At 42.5% G+C, this 21,666-nt stretch overlaps 1 protein-coding gene across 3 annotated transcripts in view; it reads right to left on the bottom strand.

Annotated features, from left to right (window-relative positions):
- The window catches only part of LRRC2 (leucine rich repeat containing 2), a 285,275-nt gene that overhangs the window by 70,128 nt on the left and 193,481 nt on the right, over positions 1–21,666 (bottom strand). For 2 of the 3 annotated variants that reach the window (XM_029617985.1, XM_029617994.1), the window contains one exon: positions 4,705–4,841. In XM_029617985.1, coding sequence (XP_029473845.1) covers positions 4,705–4,841 — 137 coding nt within the window. Of the gene's footprint in view, positions 1–4,704; positions 4,842–17,799; positions 19,304–21,666 lie in introns of those variants that run through there. The other variant, XM_029618005.1, reaches the window with a different exon arrangement.

Here is a 21,666-nt window from a genome sequence, read left to right as displayed (position 1 = left end):
TATTATAGCTTTAAACCCAGAAACAGAAAGAAAAGGTTCACACAGTCCTATAGATTATTACTCTGCTGTCAGATCATATGCATTTTTAAATAAAGTTTTCAGTTGTTTTTGTATTAAAGTCCTTTTGTAGTCTTAATTCTTCAGGTAGTGAGTTCCATAGTTTGGGCCCTGCAACTGAGATTGCCCGTTCTCTGACCTCTGATAAATGTGCAGTTTTAATTAAGGATATTGATAACAAACATTTTATTTCCTTTGTGGGTATGAAGATGTAGGAAGGCATTTAACCATTCAGGGGTTTTTTTTGTGAGAATGAGCATGTATGTGTGAGAAAGAGTGTGAGAATGAATATCAATTTTGTTAGTGTGTGTGTGCATGTTAGAAAGTTTCTGTGTATGCTGCTACCAATGCTTCCTCTAAGGATTGGGTTGCTGTGAGCATAAAATTGATATGCTTTTTGCATCAAAGAAAGTAGTGCTCATACGGTAATGAAACCAAACATTTCTGATCACAAGCAAAAATCTTTACACACACCAACCCAATCCTTAGAGGGAACCTTGGTGCCAGCTCACAATATTAAAACTCGTGAGAGTAGCACTTTATCTGTGCTGATCTAATGATGCATGAGATCAGCATGGAGGAACTGCTAGCGCTGTGAATTGTTAATACAGTGGGGCTTGCACAGAGAAGGCAGTAGAACTGGCTTCAATGCCAGTATAAGGAATCAGCTCCTCCCCAATAGCCACATGGCAGCAGTGATAGCAGCAGCAGAGGAAATCAGTGGGCTATATTTTAAAAGCCCTGCACGCGTAAATCCTACAGGATTTACGCGCGCAGGGCACTGGCGTGCCGGCGCGCCTATTTTGCATAGGCGTAACTTGCACAACAAAGGTGGGGGGGATTTAGGTAGGGCTGGGGGGTGGGGTAGATAGGGGAAGGGAGGGGAAGGTTGGAGGACGCGGAAGGAAAGTTCCCTCAGAGGGAACGGAGGTAGGCTGCGCGGCTCAGCGCGTGCAGGCTGCCAATTTTGCGTAACCTTGCGCACGCCGACCCCGGATTTTATAAGATACATGCGGCTACGCGCGTATCTTATAAAATCCGGCATACTTTTGTTCGCGCCCGCGTACTTATTTAAGATCTACCTCAGCGTGTGCATGTGTGTGTGTGTGTGTGTGTGTGTGTGTGTGTATGAGAGAGAGAGAGGGAGAGTGAGAATGAATTGGGCCTGCCTGGGAGTCTGTGTGTATGAGAGTCATGGAAGCCTGCCTGGGGGTTTGTGTGCGTGTGTGTGTGTGGGGGGGGGGGGGGGGTTTGACAATGAATGGGAGCCTGCCTGAGGGTCTGTGTGTGTGCAAGAATCAATGGGAGCTTGTCTGAGTGTGTGTGTATGTGAGAATGAATGGGAATTTACATGGGGCTGGGTGTGAGGGATCGAGTGAGTGTGTGTGTGTATGTGAGGGAGCCAGTGAGAGTGAGAGCATGTGTGTCTATGAGGGAATCCAGGGTAGAAAGAGCTTTTGTCTGCGTGATGGGGGCTGGGGAAGAGAGAGGTTTTAGATCCTGTGAATGAGATTGTGTCTGTGTCAGTGAGAGATAGAGGTTGTGGGTATATATGAAAGCATGTATGTGATAGTGTATGTGTGAGAGAGAACGGGCATGTGAGTGTGTGTGAGAGAGAGAGATGATAAAGTTTGTGTGCCCCCCCCCAGCTCCCTAATCCTCGACAATTTCAGGGTGACTGCAAATCAAGTGTTCCCAGGTACGGACAGCATGGGCTTTTTAAAATCCTTATTAGTTTTAATTATTCTGTTTATTTGATGTGTCTGCTATTTTGAAATATTTTATTGTTGCTTGGGAAGCATTTTATGATATACACTGCCTTGAATGATCAATTATTTTATCTCGGAAGATGGTTTAGAAATAATTTTAAATACATAAATACACCTGTATGAGCATTGGGAAGCCAGAAATTTTGGATAGTGGCTTTAATAGTTTTGGTATCTGTGTGAATTATTAGAAAACTTAATAATAAGACATGGAAGGTGACCTGGGTGTTGGATTTAGTGTTCATACTGTAAGCATCATAGCTAAAGGTGCAAGATCAGAAATGACCTACCAGTGAAGATGAGAGAGGCGAGCGCTCTAATAGATTCCAGGCACACTTGGGACTGAAATGGAGGAGAGTGGTAGAAAAGGAGTTGAAATTTCAGGTAAAAGACGTAGGCATGGGGAGCTGTTGTTTGGCTGAGTATGGCAATTTTTATGCTCATCTTCCCAAAGTAGAATAATTGCAACTGGGCAGACTGGATGAACCAATTTGGTCTTTCTTTTTCTGCCCCCATTTACTACGTTACTGTGCTACAACATTATCTTTCTGATCCACTTGACATTCAACTCTTCCCATCACATACGCATTGTCTATTGATACCAATGCGCTCTAATCACTAATTATGCACTAGATACACAAAAGCGATCCATTTTTTCCTCGGCTTTCTCATCCACTACCTGAAAAAATCCTCTCTATCTCACTCAGAAATCTACTCCCTCCCCCCGCCCCCACACATATACTTATGACTTCCACTGATTACTATATCACATATAAAGAATATAAATTATATGTAAATGTGCTTTTTCAAGTACAAAATCAGTCTTCTATTTAACTATAGATGAAAAATCTGACAAAGAAAGCTATCAGGCACTGAAAGCTAATATAAAATAACATATGTGCATAGAATATCATAATTGCTTGTCCAATAAAAGGTTGGGCAGCTTCCAAATTATCAAATAGCCAATTGAAGTACTAAAACAGTTTCCTGGATCAAACATAAAAAAATCCCAAATCATTTAGGAACATTAGAAAAGGTCCAATATCTGAATCTGGAATTCCCCCTAAATTTATAATTGTAGGGGGTAATTTTCAAACTGCCTGCACTGCGACAAAGTCAATGGGTACTTTTCACCCATGGCTTTTGCATCAATTTTCAAAGCAAAAGTGTGCATGTACTTTCACTTGCTGTGGATATATATAACGTATTCACAGACGTCTGCCCCTGCTTTATGTGCGGGTGCTTTTTACAGGAGAAAAAAGTGCACATATAGTAGAAAATGCAATCTGCACACATTAAGGTGTGAAAATTGCATTTTCTACTCTACGTGCGGGCTAGCACAGTGAACCAGATAAAATTATCGAGTGAACTTTGCTGGGATATTCAGTGGCATACCCACACCACTGAATACATCCGTCTATGTCAAAGACAGCTGGGAAAGATTATCCAGCTAAGTTTAGGATTGTTCTTCAGTGGCCCTAAAATTTAGCCCAGCCATGTCAGCCTGATGACACTGAAAATCGGCATTTATTATCTGCCTAAATTAGCCAGATAACCATCTCTGCCCAGAACACCCCCGTTCATCCCTGCATTAACAGTATAAACGGTTATCTGGCTATGTTGAGATGAATCAGAATGGTGAGATTTTCAAATCCTGCCATCTTGTCCAGCCAAGTCTGAAATTAGCGAGGCAAATGGCCCTGGATAGGGACCTTGTTACTTTCCTCCCTACTTTCAACATGGCCCCGGGAATTCCTACTCAAAATGCAGCTAAATGTACATGCATGGTTGAACATGGCGCATACTTTTAGCCACATTAAGAGGGGGCAATTATCAGACAGGTAATTCAAGTACATAAATTGCTATGTGTGTAAATGTCTTTGAAAACTGTCTAAAAGTCACAACCAAGAGTACAATGTCTCTCTCTGCCTACTGGTACTTGATAGTATACTCATATTTCAAGTTAATGTACTTGGCATAGAAAAATGTAGCTTTGCTCTAGCCAGCCAGCTGATAAATTGCCCAAAAACCTATGGTGCATACAGAAATGCAAATCAAAAAGTCTAAGAATATCTGTAAGTGATTCCTGCCTTCAAACATGCAGAAATAAACAAAACAGGGATCCATGATGTAATCTGTGAAATAAATGCAAAAATGTAAAGGCCCTTACACCAAAAACAAGAAAATTATTGACTCAATCTTTGAGTTAGACACATGAAAGAAATGAGACACTATGGGGCTGATGTAATATGGACCTGTGCTGAAATCGGCGCTAATTTCCTGTGTGTATTTTTTTTTTTTTTTGAGCATGCATGGCAAAACCCAGCAAAACCTTCTGCACTTTAACTTAACTCCTGCCCTGTCCCAGGTGCTTAAAGAAAACAGCACTAAACATTCTTCCTGCTGGCGTGGCTCCCTGCATTGCCCGTTAATAGATAATGGCCTCCTTTATATATCATTTGCATGCATTTGCATCAAACCTCCTGGGGGGTTTTGAATGGGTTTGTGTGCACTTTTTTCTGCGCTAAATTCGTTATTACATATGCGTGTAAGATTAGCATGGAAATCCAGGTACAAATGTGCGTGCAAAAACCCATAGCAGGTTTACCCCGGCTTATTACATCAGCCCTTAGGAATGTAAACATAACATTAATGTACAAAATTACTTATATAGTTTTAAAAAAAAGTGTGGTAAGTTTAACTTGTTCAAGAAATGTCTACCCCTTTAAGAAGCTGGCATTGTATATCACTGGTAACAAAAATGTAAGGCACAGAACAATGATTGGTTTGCAATTGAGTAGAAATAGAATGCCCACAATTTCTATCCATACAACATATGATAGGCCAAATAAAATCAACTGTGTCCATTGCTTTTTCTTACTTCAAAAGGGAGTTCCATGAGTTCTAGATTTCCAGACAAATCCATTTTTTCCAGATTTTCACAGTTACCCAATTCTGGCGGGATGCTCTGTAGTTTGTTAAAGCTCACGTTAAGTTCCTTGAGCTTTTCTAAGCAACCTGTTAAAGGCAAAACTTTGTATCAGTTTGATAGAATATAAATCTGAGTTGATCTGCAGTATTTATTTTATTGAGGTCCATTTTCAAAGCCTAGTGACCAGTAAATTTACCTGAATAACTTTAGGAAATTTTTTCCAGATATTCAGTAGCACTTATCCAGGTAAAAATTCCACTGAGTATACTCGGGTAAAATGACTCAGATAAAGTTATCGGGGTAACTTTACCACTCATTGGGCTTTTGAATATGGACTGGCAGTGTCACCCCTCTCTCTCCCCAAGATAAATGTAGCAGGAAGTAGTGCCAGATTCCCCCTCTGGCTTATCAAGGTACAATTGTAGTGGACATGCAAGATCTCCCTCCCTTCTGCCCTAAGATAAAATAAATGTAGCGGAAGCGAACCAGATCCCCCTGCCAACCTCCAAGATATTTTAGCTGGCATGCAGGATCCCCACTCCCTTTGTGCAAATAAGTCAAGTAGCATGGGGGCTTGCTCTTTGGAAACTGTGGAACGGACAGGATTCACTAGGTTGTACTCAATGAGATTGGGAAGCCATTCCATAGAAATTGAATAGGAAGACCATTTCCTTGGGCAAGCTGTGTGGAAGTGGCAGCTTTTAAAATTCTAGAATTTTCTCTGAATGGTTTATCCAAAGTTAGAGTAAGGTAATCAATCTTTTTCCTATTGAATTGAAATCTGTGTGTTCCAAGGGAAGCCAGGAATAGGATAAAACCTGAAAGAAGATTAGCAGTCTAATAAAGGCTAGGAGAAGCAACCCCCTCTAAGTTTTATTATGAGAATATTTTCTGTAATTCAGGATGATGTAAAATCTGAACTTCCACGTTGGAACTTTGAATTGGAACTCAAAAGCTCTGCACGGTTTCTAATGAACTCTGCTAGTGTACTTGCTCAGTTGTTCCTGTGGAGAAAACTGTAAGCATTTTTCTGTAAATAAATGTGAGACCAGTTTTGGAGCAAAGCTTTATTACAGTTATTCCTGGGCATTGACTAAGGCCATTCATTGCTACCAAAGAAAATACTTTTCACCCTTGCTGTTGAGTGCTTTCACCTGGGGTCCACCAAACCAACCATTTTTCAAAGAACCCGTAGAGCATCAGGAACTGACTCCCTATTCAACCGATTACACTAAGGCAAATTACTCTACTAGGACCAAAGTATCCCTGCTGTTCTTTCTTTTGCTTTTTCCCTATTGTACTAATGCAAACATATGCATTTTTCTTCTATGAAATCAGCAAAGATGTGTCATTTTTTAAAAAAAATTAGGTATCTAAATTAAATGTTAGGAGCTTAAATTTAGGAAGGTTTTCAGTTGAACTTAGGAGCTTAAATGTTCAGCTGAAAATTCTCTTAAATTTAGGAACCTAAAACTTGAGACCCTGAATTTAGACCTGCAATTCATTTTCCTAGATTTTGGTGCCTAACTGGGGCATTTATCAACTTGCATTATGGCATTTTCGCATGTGTTAAGGTGTTTTTGCATGTGAAAAATGCCTTAAAGTATGCGATAAGCACTATAATGCATGGTGTGATGCAATTTTTAAAAGGAGAGGGATTGGGGAAGAGTTGGGGGTAGAGTTTCTGTAAAAGTGGGCTGGCTTCACACTTTATGAAGCCATAATGCATGATATTACTGAAAATAGCAACACCTTTTTCAGTTGTGTAAAGCTGTGTGAAATGCCCATAATGCAATTTGCAATTTTTTCACAAATTCTGTTATGGGCATTTTTAATTTTGGTGAAGGGCCTCAGAGGGAGAGGGAGAGCCACTGAGGGGAGTATCATAGTAAGCAGCTATTTATGCTACTATAGGAGGCCCACCTAGTAACTGAGGGTGAGGTTTAGATAGTAGTGTAGGGGTTAGGGGCCACTTTTACGTGCAGAGTGTGACGTACAAACAGAACAGTACACTCTTGTGAAGATTTGATGTCCTTTGCTGTGAGGAAACTCACACATCAATGAGATTTGTACAATGTTCTCTCAACCTAGCTTGATGGACTCTCTACCTGGGATTTCAAGGAATTTATCAGTGTTTATTTACAAGAACAAAAACAGAAGAAATCAGTAAAAAACAGAGTACATCATTTTTCTGGGTAAATATAATTTTGGGGGGTTTTTTTGTAATACATACTGATAGATTTCCACGAAAGATAAAATAAAAACTGAAAATGAAGGGTCCTAAGGATAAGCTGTCTGTCTTTCACAGCTTACAGTTCAAATAAATTGGTTCCCACAAAATATTAAAACATAATCAATGTGATGAAAGTTACAGGCACTAGTAAAAGGTATCACAATTTTTTGTTGATCTTTATTCGGAGTCTAATTAGGGGGTTGGCAAAAGGGAAAGCCACCAAGTATGAATAGTGCCTTTGGGGTGGAAAAATGAGTGAAATGCAAGCAGATGCTGGCAGGGGATAAAAAGACAGAAAGAGTGCAGTTCTTCTCGTATTATCGAGGTTGTGGGAAGGACGCGGAGAGAGCATAAATACTAGGGATCAGAGTTAATGGGGGTGGTGGAGAGATAAGCAGGGAATAGGATAGGGGCAAGGGGTACAAATATGCTTTTCTGATCCTGGTGTTAATTCTAATTCATATATATATATATATATATATATATATATATATATAATTACATTTTTTAAATTATATCTTTATTCACAATCTTTGTTGTTTCTTTTTTCTATATCAGTTTAAACAGCTTAAACAATGTCTCATAAAGATATGAACAACCCCACCACATCATCCCATGAACCCTGCTTCCCTCCCTTCCCTCTTTGACTCAGTCTAACATTTCAGCCAGGAAGAATCTTCAAAGTATTATGCAGGCTCCCCATTTCACCCAAATTTCAGCTGCAGATGGATATCTTTTGCAAGGGACTGTAAGTAAGGCAGCCAAATTTTCTGAAACGTATGTCTTGCTCCATCAGTTCAAAGTGTCCATGTTTTATAGTCAAGACTCAATAAATCTGTAAGCGCCATCTTCCATCATTCAAGTAACGGTCCATCAGACATTAACCAAGTTCTTAATATGCTACAATGAGCTATCATCCAACTTTTTAAAATAACATCACAAATTGGTCACAGACAACTATATCAATTGTGTAGCCAAGAATACATAACAAAGGATAAGCAGGTATATTTAATTGCCATATGTTTGACAGGAAACTCGATACTTCCCCCCAAAACATTTGAATTAGTGAGCATTCCCCAGAAACCATGATACAATGAAGCATTATGCATCTTTCACTTTATACAAGTTGCTGAAGTAGCAAGTTTGCTTTAAATGCTCTATATACTGAGAAATATAAACAATATACAATTTTCATATGCTGTTCTCTCACATAGTTGATTCTGTCATCTTATGTGCCATATATAAGCATCCAATGACAGAAATAGCATTCAACTTAAATTTAGTTATACTTTTCAATTAGTAGAAAGTGATACAAACAGGAAAATAGCAAAAGGGACCATCATAACACCTGTATGTGCAGATCAATTTTTAAGTACAAAATGCCCGGGTCATAACTAATCATAGGTCCATCATTTAGACATGTGTAAAGTGTCCCATCATTCTTAAATTTTTTGAAGTTAGGAGCAGTAGTTAGAAATATCAGCAACAGCATAGCTTGTTCTTGTGGCACCCGGTTAGAGGTATTGACAGCAGCAGAGCTTGTTCTTACAGCACCCGTTTATTCTTAAAGCACCCACTCCTGACATAATGTTATGTTTTATCCAATACTGCATCAGGGGTGCTCAAGCCAGTATCCATGTCTTTCTAAAAACATCAACAGAAATTAAATTAGAATCATTTTAAACACAGAAGAATACAAAAATAGCTGATTACATCCAATGTTTGAACACAACATCTGGAGCATTCATAATGCCTGAGCAAGGTGGCAAAATGCAAGCGTTCATTTAAAGGGACCACTGTGATGATGTCATGCCTGAAAGATGTTGCATCCGCAGACAGCTGCGACTGCTCTGCCTCACCTCTCTTCTACCCTTTTCCTCCTCCCTGGGAAGGATGGCTGCCTCTGGTGCTGATTGCCGAAAACCTCAGCGTCTCCAACACAGCATGGTCATCCCTGTCCGCCATGCTTCTTCCTGAGGCCTCCTAGGCGCATGCGCGCACACCTACACTTTTGAATATGTCATGGCGGGAACCTCAGGGGCGTCCCCACCGCATGACATCAGTACCACCGAGCATTTAAACCTCTGCTCCGCCATAGCCCAATGAGTTAGCAAGGACTTCGGTTTTGCTACTCTGACTGCTTCTAAGCTGCTCGCTTGGATTCCTCTCCACCCTCCGGGGTAACTCGCTCCAACAGAAGTTCTGGGTACCTACTCCTCGAGGACCTCTTGCTTCAACCTGCCCTTCGGGGTTCTACTACCTAACCTTGGACACCCGCTCCTCGGGGGTCCTATCTACTTTCTTCCAGGATCCTTCAGTGCTCTAGGTACTCGCTCCTTGAGGGCCTATCCTGCCCAGGGTATTCTGCACCTCAGACTCGGGTCCCTCTCCATTCTTCTACCAAGGAAGTTACCAGCACTGGCACTCTGTGAGTGTCGCTATGCTCCAGCTCTCCTTATTCCACCCTTCAGATTTGGCTTATCCCACGCTGCAGAACACTACCCAACCTTGCTATATCCGAGAGAGACCATCAACTACAGAGACTCTGAGCATACTGTGACATCGCTGGCCTACAGTACTATTCCTTCCTTAAAGCAAGATTCTACTTACATCAGCAGTACAATAAAGCTTTCTTTCCTCAGTGTCTGCTTACTAGAGTCTAGCCTATCGCTGTGGTTCCCCACGGGGCCCCTCCCCATGGGAGGAGTCATTGCCACTTCAACCAAGAGTCCACAATATGCCACAAACCCAACAGAAGAATTCAAGAGTGACAGCTATCAAATTAAGCTATCAAAAGAGGAGTTGGAACAAAGATTCACTAAAGCAGATATTAATCCCTTTAATTAAATGGTGTAAAGTCCAGATTTTTTATAGAAAAATCCATTTGTATTCAAAAGATACTTTATTGCTTGAAAAGGTGTGTTATTTTTAAAAAGTGACACCATTCAATCTCGAAATTCAGCCACTGTCCCAGGAAAGCGGGCACCAGCAGTTGGCTGGCACGCATAAATTACTTTAGCTCGAGAGATGAAGTAAATTGAAAAACAAAGAAAAAAAACCCCAAAAAGGTAGGGTTTAGGGGGTGGAGAGGAAAGGGGGAGAGGGTTTAGGTAGGGAGGTAGGGAAGTTCCCTCCCTTAATTGAAGCAGACTGGGAGGGAATGGGGGAAGACCCAATTTTGTCACCGCACATAGTTTTACAAAATTAGGCCCGCCTGCGCACAGCCTGCACATGCACGCACCATTTAAAATCTACCCCTAACTGAAGTGATTTACAGGTGAACTCTATGCCTTTGGTTTTACCTAGTGGCTTGATTACAATAGTAGACTGTCGATCCAATTGTGGATCCTGGACACAGTTGAAGTCTCCCCCTACCAGTATCTGAGCTGTACCCAGGGAACCTATATGGTATAGTATTTCGGTAAGGAAAGAATGATCATATGTATTTGGAGCATAAACTGATGCCAAAATGGTATCTACTCCAAACAACTTACCAGATACTATCACATATCTGCCTTTAGGATCAAGTATGGATTTATGTAAATTAAAAGACACCAAATGATAAATTAAGATTGCAATCCCATTAATCATAGAGGTGCCATGAGCAGCATACACCTGGTTGACTCATTTTTTCCATAATTTGTAGTGCTCTTTCTCTGACATATGTGTTTACTGTAAAAATACAATGTTACATTTTAACTTGTTCATATGAACTCAAATCTTTTCCCTTTTTTTTTTTTTTTTATTTTATATTTATGCAATTTTTACAATAATTCAAGAACTTAAATCTTGTACAGAAAAAAGGATAACCGTACAATTATACAAACTGTATCAAAATACAATTTTTTCATAACTAAACCATATCCCACAAAAATTCTTTTTACGGTTCCTCTTGAGATCCACAAAATGGAGGGGGAGGATCATCCAAACTCAAGGTAAATATAATTAACTAAGTAAGTATTACCAGATAATACAGTGCTAGTACATTTTAAGGAGGACTTAGAGCCTCTTCATGAGGTGTTTCAGCTGTTACCAGGGACTTTCCAACTAGGAATTGGGTTAACTGGGGTGGATCAAAGAAAACATATGTATTTTGTGAGTGTTTTACCACGCACTTGCAAGGGTATTTTAGGAAATATCTTGCCCCAATTAACAAAACCTGCGGTCTCAGGAGTAGAAAAGCCTTTCTTCTCCTTTGTGTTTCACAGACCGAATGAACCATATCATTTCTTCCTGTTTACATTTTGTTAGACTGCTCATCCCTTTCTTCTTTCTTTCTCCCTCCCTACCTCCCTCCCTATATAACCCAAATTTAACAAACTTGCAGAGCCTATCAAACACATTTAGAACAACCAAAACCACAGAACCGCCCCAATCATACAGAGCAGAGGTAACAAAAGATGTGTTGGGTACCATCCCCCACCCCATCCAGCTCTCTGTATTCTCATGCCATGTTAAACAGCATCTGGCATCTCACCCCTTAAATAATCTTTCATAGATGAGAGAAACCCAAACTCAATGCCAATGAAAAAGAATGTGTCTGATACATATGTATTTAGCCGATTGTTAAACACGCTGTAAGAAGAATTGCTTCGCTTCATCAGGCGTACTGCATAAATGAACAGTGTTACCATGCCATATTTTTAACCGTGCAGGGAACATCAGAGCAAAACTACATTGAGCCACATTAGTTCTGAGCACACAATAGCAAATTCCTTTCTTTGGAGCCCAACTTGCTGTGAGTAATCTTGAGAAATCATGATTTTATTATTTTGAAATTTAATGTCTCGGTTCTTCTGATAAGCCCTAATAATTTTCATCTTGGGGGCATAATTTAAAATTTTGGCGATCACCGCACATGGTCATTCCATGCCCAAGTGCTTCACTCCTAATCTATGAGCTCTCTCAATGGATAGCTTTCCCTGTAGATCAGGCAGGTTTAATTATTCATGAGCCAGCTTTCCAAAGGCTCCACTAGCTCAAAATCAAGCACTGATTCAGGTATGCCCACAAATCTTAAGTTTCCTCAGCTAGAGCAATTCTATAAGTCTTCCAGCTTATTGTCTTTCTCTTTAATAGCATTTTCCAGTTATGAAACCTTTTCCTGGAGAGCTGTTATATCTTCTTCCAATGTGTTGATTCGGGCCTCATCTAGAACTAATCACGTGATGATATCCACCAACGACTGTTTTACCTCAGAGACCTTAGTTAAAATACTGTCCAATTTAGATTCCGGCTTAGTTTCTAGTGCCGATACCACCACAGTGATCAGCTCACTTACCATGGCCTCAGTGAGAATACCCGGTGTTTCCAGGGACATTGTGGATACAATTTTCTTTTCGGGAGACCTCATCTTCTCCTTGTCTTTCCTCTGTGATTTTGCTGACATGCTGGTTGCTAACAGTAGGTTTCAGTTGTACTGATGTTATGCTCAGGCTTGTGGACCCTTGGCCGAAGAGAGGATGGTATACCTTTCGGAGGGTCTGTAGGCTCTCTCGTCGGGTGGTGAGGCAGAACGGGAGGCAGGACCAGCTGACCCTTGGCACTGGAGACTGAGACGAACACGGAGACGATGAAGAGAGGAGATAAGGCGCTGTGTCTTCACCACTGGTGGTCTGCGGTCCCCCCGGGAGGAGCCCATAGGGACCCGACCGCTGGGACTTAGGTGGACCTAGGGAGGTCAGAATAAGTGCAAAACCCAACTGTAGCTTTGCCCTGGAAGCCCGCGGTCCCCCCAGGAGGAGCCCGTAGGGACCCGGGCCGCTGGGACTTAGGTGGGCCCTTGGAGAGAGAGTCTTGAAGGAGTCCTAGGTCGAGTGCCAGAGGATCGTCACTCACCAGTCTGAAGTCGTGTACCAGAGAATCACCGCTTGCCAATCCAAAGTCAGGAACCAGAGAATCACCATAAGCCAATCCGAAGTCAGGAACCAGGAACACCAAGACGGAACAGGATCCAAAGCTCAAGGACTCACCGAAGCAAGCACACTGGACAGCGCTGGAGGACGTTGCCAAGTCACTGGATGAGCAGAGGAAGCTGTCTTTTATACTTCCTCTGCCCTGGCTGATAGAGAACAGGTGAGGCCATTTAAAGGGATGGGTCCCTTTAATTCTGTGGAGGGGCGTGGCCTAGTGCTTAAGCATAGCGGCTACCATTTTGGATTTCTCCTGCGGAGGGGAGACGCCGCTGGGGGGAAGCAGGATGGCTTCTCCTGCAACGGGCAGCGTTGGAGGCCGCGCGGACGCGATGGCGCGAGTCAGAGCCCTCCCCCAGGGCTCCCGCGGTGCCGCAAATCAGGTAGGGGGCTGCGGTCGTGGGGCGCCACGGCCGCGGAGCACAACAACTGACCATCACACTGCAGACTGATAGTTTGGCAGCTCTGAACAGCTCAGGTAATTACCCAAATTTAAATTAGGGGGGGATTGCGCTCGGATCTCAGTCAACACATGTCCTGCTAGCTCGCTGCATCACATGACCTCCTCCTCAGTTGACACATGTCCTGCTAGCTCACTGTATCATGTGACCTCCCCATTTATTACATTTTTATACCACTCATCAAAAAACTCTAAGTGTTGTAGAAGCACAAAACATGAACACAAGTACAAATAATCATCAGTAATAAAATAAATATAATAAAATCACAAAGAATAAATAAATAACCCACAGCTAATTTATAATTTTAAATGTATAATCCCTTATGATCTGGTTCAATAAGAAAATTTAATTTCAATTTTCCTAAAAACCATTTGAAGACTCATGTAAATATCTAAGCATTATATACCTTTCAAAACATAGTAACTTCCTTTATATTCTTAAATTCAAGGGGGAAAGAATTCCATAATGATAGACAAATTGTTGTGTCCGTCGCTGGTCAACGTTCTCACTCCGCCCTCTTTACCACTGTGGTGACTCACTCTGGGCCTGATGGACAGTTGGCTGCCGCGGAGTCTTCTTGCTGTCTCTCTCTGGCATCCCCGGACCAGCACGACGCTGTGGATACGCCATGTTCCTGATGATGTAGGGCACGCGCGCGCGCTCCGATTGATGTACCAGCAAGGGTGCGAACCTCGGGGGCGTTCCCGTGAGATGACGTCATCTGCTTCCAATATAAAAGGTCTCAGTATTTGCTAACAGATCGAGTTAGCAAAGATTTGTCCAAGCTACTCTGCCTCCTCGGACTTACCAGGGGTACCCGCTCCATGGGGGCCTCCCTCTCTTTTCTTTATTTCAGATTGCTGATAGGAATTGGTACTCACTCCTCGAGGGCCCATGTTCCTGAACACTCTGAAGATTCTCTACTGTCTGGAAGGTCTCGCAGATGCAGACATTTGTGAGTTACCACTGCTCTCTCAGAGCTTTCCCTGGAACCAGGTACTTGCTTCTCGCGGGCCTAACCCTTTCCAGCTACTGAGCCTTCTAAGACCTTATGTGAGTTTTGTCATCTAGTTCTGTCTATGAACACTCATAATCTATAGGTTCTCTACAGCTCAGCAACCCTGGGATCGCTGTTCCAGTATCTGAGGGACTTCAGCCCTGCCGAGCATATCAGCTCACTACTGCCACCTCTGGTGGTTCTACTAACCTGTCTAATAAAAGAACTATCTGTGTTTGTCTCCATACTCAAGCCTAGCCGGTGGTCCCTCTCAGGATATCCTCCTGGGGGCGCAGTCATCTGCCATCGGCCCAAGGATCCACCTATCTACCTTCCTCTACAGCTGAGTGTCCTCTCCAAGCACTCCGCTGGTAACAGATTGCTACTTCTTCTCCATCAGGAGTCTTCAGCAACAGACTCATATCAGATTGCTACTCCGCAGTCCAATACCTACAAGATTGCTAACTCCTCTCGGAGTTCCATAACAGAATCTAACTCCTTCCTTCCTCAGGAGTTGAAGCATATCAGATTGCTACTCCCTAGCAGGTTCCTAACAGATTGCTAACTCCGCCTTCCACAGGAGTAGATTCGTAACAGATTGCTAACTCCTCCTCCCATAGGAGTCAGTCCTTAACAGATTGCTACTCCTCCCCTATGGAGGTGTAGTTCATAACAGATTTCTCCCATTTTCTTTCTCCCATTTTCTTCCCCTCAAACATGAGCCAGCTTTATATTCTAATGTATCTTTGAATTTTGTACATAACCTTATCCTGTTTGCTACTGTTTTACTCTTTCCCCACTCCCAATTACGTCACTCCCAGTTATATTTCCCAGTTATATATCCCCCCTAACATTTCTAGTTTTTGCTTTGTTACTGCATTTTTATTGTTCTTTGTTCCATGTAAAGGCAATGCCTACTTTTACCTTTGTTATTAAGTTACATGTAAACCGACACGATGTGCAAACGGTTGTCGGTATATAAAACTGTTTAAATAAAATAAATAAATAACAGATTACTTGGCTCCTCCCTTCAGCAGGAGCCGAGTCCATAACACAAATGCAGGAACATGCTTTCTTCTCCATATCCACTAATTTAATTTTAGAAGGTGTCTGAAGAAGGCCAAGTTGGGAAGGTAAGAGATCATGAACAAGGACATACTATACAAAATGGGATGCCAAATATTGTGGGCCCATAATGTTCAAGCTTTAAAAACTAAAACAAAAATAGTTTAAATTGAATTTTGAGGCCACTGGCAAGCATTATGAAGATTTTAATACAATGATATGATTCTGCAGCATAGCACCTGATACCTATCAAGTGGTTTTGTTTCTGACCTGCTTTTTCGGTAAGCCTGAATATAGCACATTACAGTAGTCGAGGAAAGTAACTTTCAAACAACTGCAGGAGCAAACATGTACACACATATTCCGGCTCATGCCCAGAGATGCAGCATACGTGTATTTGCACGATTGATATAAAATCGGCTGTACGCACGTACATGTGTGTGCAATTTTATAGGGACGCATGCATGTGCACACAAATGCCGGTTCTACTGTTTAAGTGGTGGGGTGTTTTATTACATATGCATGCCAACTCAATAGCCCTTTTCCCAGTTCACTTCCAATTCGCCCAGTTAACAGATCAGATTTCCTAATCCCCCATGTTATTTAGCCTCCCTTTTACCCTTTTAATCCTGACTCTTAAAACCACACTGACTCGCCTAGTATTTTTTAATTTTAATACTTACATGCTGTCCATAGCAAAAGTAAAGTTACATGGTAGGGGACTCCAACACGAGCTTCTCTGCATAAATAGTTATGCACACATTTCAAGGAAACTTCTCGGAATGCCCATGTCCCGCCCAGATCGCACCCATGTCCAATCCCTTTTTAAAACTAACAGATTGCTAACTCCGCCTTCCACAGGAGTAGATTCATAACAGATAGCTAACTCATCCCTCCGTAGAGGAGATACATGCATACTTGTGCTTTTTAAAGTCCATGCTGCTCATGCAGCCCCAAGACATGCACATAGGGAGGAGGCATAGCCTTGTGGTTAGAGCAGTGGGCTACAACCCACTGTTGCTCCTTGTGACCTTGAACAAGTCACTTTACCCTCCTTTGCCTCAGGGCCTCATTTTCCAATATTGCAGTGGTAACGCATGAGGGGGTGTGTCCCATGCAAATAAGGCATTTTTCATGCAGTAGGGAAACATTGCATGATGTGATGTTTTCACTATGTGTGGAAATGGAGGGAGGGAGAGGGAGGGAGGGAGGGAGGGAGAGAGAGAGAGAGAGAGAGAGAGAGAGAGAGAGACTGAGAGAGACTTGCTTTAGTGCCTATGCCCTAAACAGGTATTTGTATCCCTATGGGAGGGCCACCTAGTAACTCGGGGTGGGGATTAGGTATGAGCGTAGGGGGTTGGGGGCCACGTTCACATTCAACATGCGACGTACGGAAAGAACAGTTGTCTCTAGTGAAGATTTGCTGGCCTCGGAGTGAGGAAACTCACTCCAAGAAGAGATTTGGCCAATGTTCTCTCACCCTAGCTTGTTGTTGCCCAGGTAGAGTGTCCATCCAGCTAGGGTGAGAGAACATTGGCCAAATCTCTTCTTGGAGTGAGTTCCCTCACTGACGGCCAGCAAATCTTCACTAGAGACCACTGTTCTTTCCGTACATCGCATGTTGAATGTGAACGTGGCCCCCAACCCCCTACGCTCATACCTAATCCCCACCCTGAGTTACTAGGTGGCCCTCCCATAGGGATACAAATACCTGTTTAGGACATAGGCACTATAGTAAGTCAGTCTCTCTCTCTCTCTCTCTCTCTCTCCCCCCCCCCCTGGCCCATAATGCATTTTAAAGTGTTGTAGCTATTAGCTGCGATAGGAGCTGTGCTACCACTACGGCACACGATAACTGTTTTACATATACTCCGCCCCCTGAATATATACTTACGAATTTGCATTCGCAAATCACATTAACGGCTGTTAGCGCGATTTGCGGTATTATCTCCCGCGATAACACCTTGGAAAATGTAAGCCCTCTGGGGATAGGGAAATACCTACAGTACCTGAATGTAAACCGATGTGATATGTCAGATTGAATGTTGGTATATAAAAATAAATAAATATCTCCTGGCTTTGGCACACATAAGGCTCTTGAAATTGACCTTTAAATGTGGGAAACAGCATGTTTACTACTACTGTTGCTAAATCTCCCTTCCCCTAAAATGGGTGAAGATTTTAAATAATTCAGAGATAAAAAAAAGGGAAACCTTTACTACAGCACATATTTGTGCCAGCATTTTCAATTGACAGTTGTTCATGCTTAGAGGAAATGACCATTTTGCTAGAATGGAGAATTTCATAGAAGGTTGCCTTATCTATAAAACCTCTGGGCCCAATATTCAAAGATATCTGGTTACCTCAGTTATCCGGATATTATTTATCCAGCTAACTTAGAAGGAATATTCAGCAGTACAGCTATGCTGCTGAATATAAATGGATAGATTAGCCAGATTAGTTATATCTAGATAACTTGCAGGTCTAACTTATTTGGATAACTTAACTGGATAAGGCTCATTATAGGCACTTATCCTTTTAAGATAACCGGATAAGTTGCCCTGCCTCGATTTGCCCCTTGTCTGACCTCAAGATATCAGGGTATCTATTAGGTGAATAAATACCTATCCAGCTAAGTAGCAGCTGCTGAACATAGCTAGATGTTCAGTTGCTGCCACTTAGCCGGATAAATCCCTTTCTTTCTGGCTATGTAGCACTAAATGTTGGGCTCAAGCTCAATTTATTATTTCTTTACCAGGTCTATATGTTGTTTAAACATTCATTCAATAAATGGCCAGGAGCGACTGAAGAGGAACCCCTTTTATAGGGCTAAAGCAGGAAGACGTCATCAGGTGGAGCCAGCAGCACTTCCTGTCGCTGGCCCTTTAAATTCTGTGAAGAGTTGCATGCCAGCGCCTAAGGGAAGGCCCTGAGGAAGCAGCAGCACTGCAGACAGCGGCAACCAGCCGCACAGGAAGAAACCAAGCAGGGAGGAGCAGGCAAGCTTCAGGACAGCCTCCTGCCATCTGATGAGGACCCCAGCGATTGCATCAGCGGCCCATGCCGCGAAGACAGGCCGGGGGGGGCGGCTTCATGCTGCAGAAGCAGCGGAATGGCATGGCCTCCAGGCCGCGGGTCTCGGCGGTGGATCAGGGCCACAACAAGATGGCGCTGGCGGCGGCTCTGCCGCATGGGTCCTGGCGTGGGCGTCGGCCCAGCTGCGGAGGACGGAGTCAGCGGCGTCCTGCCACATTAAGGAAACAGGTGGGTGGAGAGGCCTGCTCATAGAGAGTAGCTCCATGGGCAGGAATCATAACAGTATGTAGTAGTAGTCAGTCAGTATAGGATAAAGTTATTTCTTTACAGTTTTTGGAAAGATTTCATATTATTATGACATAATAATAATCAATTGCAGAGGGACCAAAATACTAATTCTTAGATCTTTAATAAGGCTGGTGGATATAAGATCGTCCTTTATTTTACACTACTAATGTTGTACTTTGGACATTGAGGCATGGGCCCTTGGTCACTGCAAGAGATGGCACCTCCCACAGGGTGGGGCCCTGCAGGGACTTGCAGCGATAGGCTAGCTCCTGAGCAGAGATGGACACAGAGAAGTTAGTTTTTATTATACTGCAACGTAGATGGTAACCTGAGGAACAGGTAATGATTCCAGTCAGCAGAGGAGATGTCTGATGGCAATGTTCCATCTGAAGGCTGCAGAGTGGAAAAAGCAGCTCCACAGTCTCACCAGGTCCTGAGAGGGAGATGTGTCCGGTAGTGGTCCGCGAGGCAGGGTAGGCCGAGAACCCAGGCCTAGATGGAAAGGCCAGTGAGAGTAGATCCGGTAGTAGTCCGTGGTGCGGGGAAGTCTGAGGATCTATGAAGAGAAAGATGAGACAATACAGAGACAGAACTGGAGCGGTAGTACTCACTCTGATGCTGGCAGTTGTAGTAGAAGAGAACCCCCGAGGAGCGGAGGTCCTGGACGAAATAAGGCCCCTGAGGAGTGGGTACCTTAGGCGTCCTTGTAGGTGGTAGGCAACCCCAGAGGGTAGATAAGAGCGAGGCAAGGCCCCCGAGGTACGGGTACCTTAGGTGTCCTTGTTGGTAGCAGATAATCCCGGAGGGTGTAGAAGAGCGAGGCAAGGCCCCCATGGAGCGGGTACCTAAGTCGTCCTGGAGCGAGAGTATACAGAGTGGAAGTGTCTGGTAATGTAGAGAGATCAGCATGGAGGATTCCTTGCTAACTCGTATTAGGAATCGTGAATGGAGTTTAAATACCAGAGCTTGTGACGTCATGCGGTGAGGATGCCCCCGAGGTTCCCGCCATGATGCACTTAGAGGACGGGGCTGCGTGCGCACGTGCCCTAGGTGACTACGGGAGAAACATGGCAAACGCTTCTCCATGCCGGAGGGGTCGGCATGGAGAAGCAGAGGCAGCCATCTTCCCAAAAGGAACTGAGTCAGGCAGGAAAAAGGTGAGCAATAGAGGGTGCAGTCGTCTGCGACCGACGGGAGCAACAACTAATCACAAAGCATGCTATTCTCCAGGCAATGAAGACAATTATGATGTTAGATGGAAGGAATCTTCCAGGCAAAACACATTGTACTGTATTTATGAAGTTAGCTAAAAGAAAACTAACAAAGTAGTTGATTAGAGATGAAACATTTAAAATAATATGTGAATATATGGATGCAGTGCATACAAATTTAACTCATGCATATTCATTGTGGATATCCTGAAAACCTTATAGGCTGGGGTTCTCCCAGGACATGTTTTGGAACTTCAGGAATAATTTCTTGGTTTCTTTGTCTACACTCATATTCTGTTAGCATGTCATAATACCTATTCAGAAACGTGATCATTCCCTTGTCCTAAACAAAGTATATGTGCCAAGCAGCAATGAACTCAATGTGCATGTGAATCCTGATTAATTCTGCTAGTGAGACATCTACACAAAGAGTTTTATTCTGTGCCAACCCACCACTTAACTGTAAAGCTCCATCTGTCCTTACCCTTTTGACATCTGTTGATGCTATTGTGAAAAAAAAACAGCATCTCAAAAAGAGACTTAATGGAGTATACAAGTACTTAAGGGTGATTGGAACAAACACTTGGGAAACTCATTAACATTATTTAAGGTGTCAAAAAACATATATTTTATCTCAGGGAGGTAAGGAGGGAGAGATGGCAGAGATAAGCTTCACAGAAATATATAAATTTAAGTGCTTTCTAGCACACTTTATTAAAGTTAAAATAAAGGTTTAGACTATTGTCTATTAAGTAAGTCTGTGCCTTGTTAAACAAGGCAAACAAAAAAGCAGGTTTTTATCCCTTACCTTGTAAGATTAAAGGCCAAACATTAGGTCTGAACTAATTTGAATTTAAATAAAATAAGATTCAGTATCAGCAAATTTATTGCTATGATAATTTATACATGCGTCATCAAAAGAACGTAGCCCCTTGGCATCATGATGTAACCCAATAAGCCCCTATATTTGCAGGGCCAGTCCTCCCATTAGGAAAATTAGGTGTCAAGACACTCTTGGGATCTCCTCTAGATGGCTCTAGTCTAGGACATGAGGAAGCTGAATTAGAATAAGAGCACCCCATTTGTTTAGCATCCCTGTGAGGCTGCTGGAATGGTAAGCTCAAAGGCAGAGAGCAGGAGTTCAGTGTGGCATTTTGAGTTGGCAGTGTAATAATAAAGAGCTGTTGTTTTTTGTGGTTTTCCCTCAGGGGCGGACTGAGGGAAGATATTAGCTTGGGGGATTTTTATCCATACCGGCCCATGAGTATCCAATTATACAAAAAGAAAAGAAAAAAATATATATGTATAAAATATATTTATCACATTTCTCTACCACTTAAATATAAAAAAATTATAAAATAAAAAAAAAACATAAAAATAAACACAGAAAGTACAAACATTATAATAAGGTATAGTGCAAATTTTAAATACTTAATCAAATAATGCATAAATGTTTCAGTAAGCACTTTCATTCAACAAGAAACTACTGGGTTGAAAACATTTTCTATTTTCAGTGGAAGAAAGGTTGGCAGCATAACAATGCAGTGTTCCACAGTTACCAGCAGCTTGAACTGACTCTTGACTTGCTTAATCCCAGTGACAGAACAAGCTGCTGACCTCACTCTAAAAAGACATTTAAAATTGTTTGAGAGAGAAACTTACAGAGACTGCGGCTAATTATTGCTGAGTGAGACAGAATTGGCTGAGA

This window comes from Rhinatrema bivittatum, chromosome 1 (assembly GCF_901001135.1).
Source record: "Rhinatrema bivittatum chromosome 1, aRhiBiv1.1, whole genome shotgun sequence".
In the NCBI taxonomy this organism is placed as follows: domain Eukaryota; kingdom Metazoa; phylum Chordata; class Amphibia; order Gymnophiona; family Rhinatrematidae; genus Rhinatrema; species Rhinatrema bivittatum.
The sequence above is the reverse complement of the archived record's forward strand: the minus strand, read 5'-3'. Positions and strand labels throughout refer to the sequence as shown.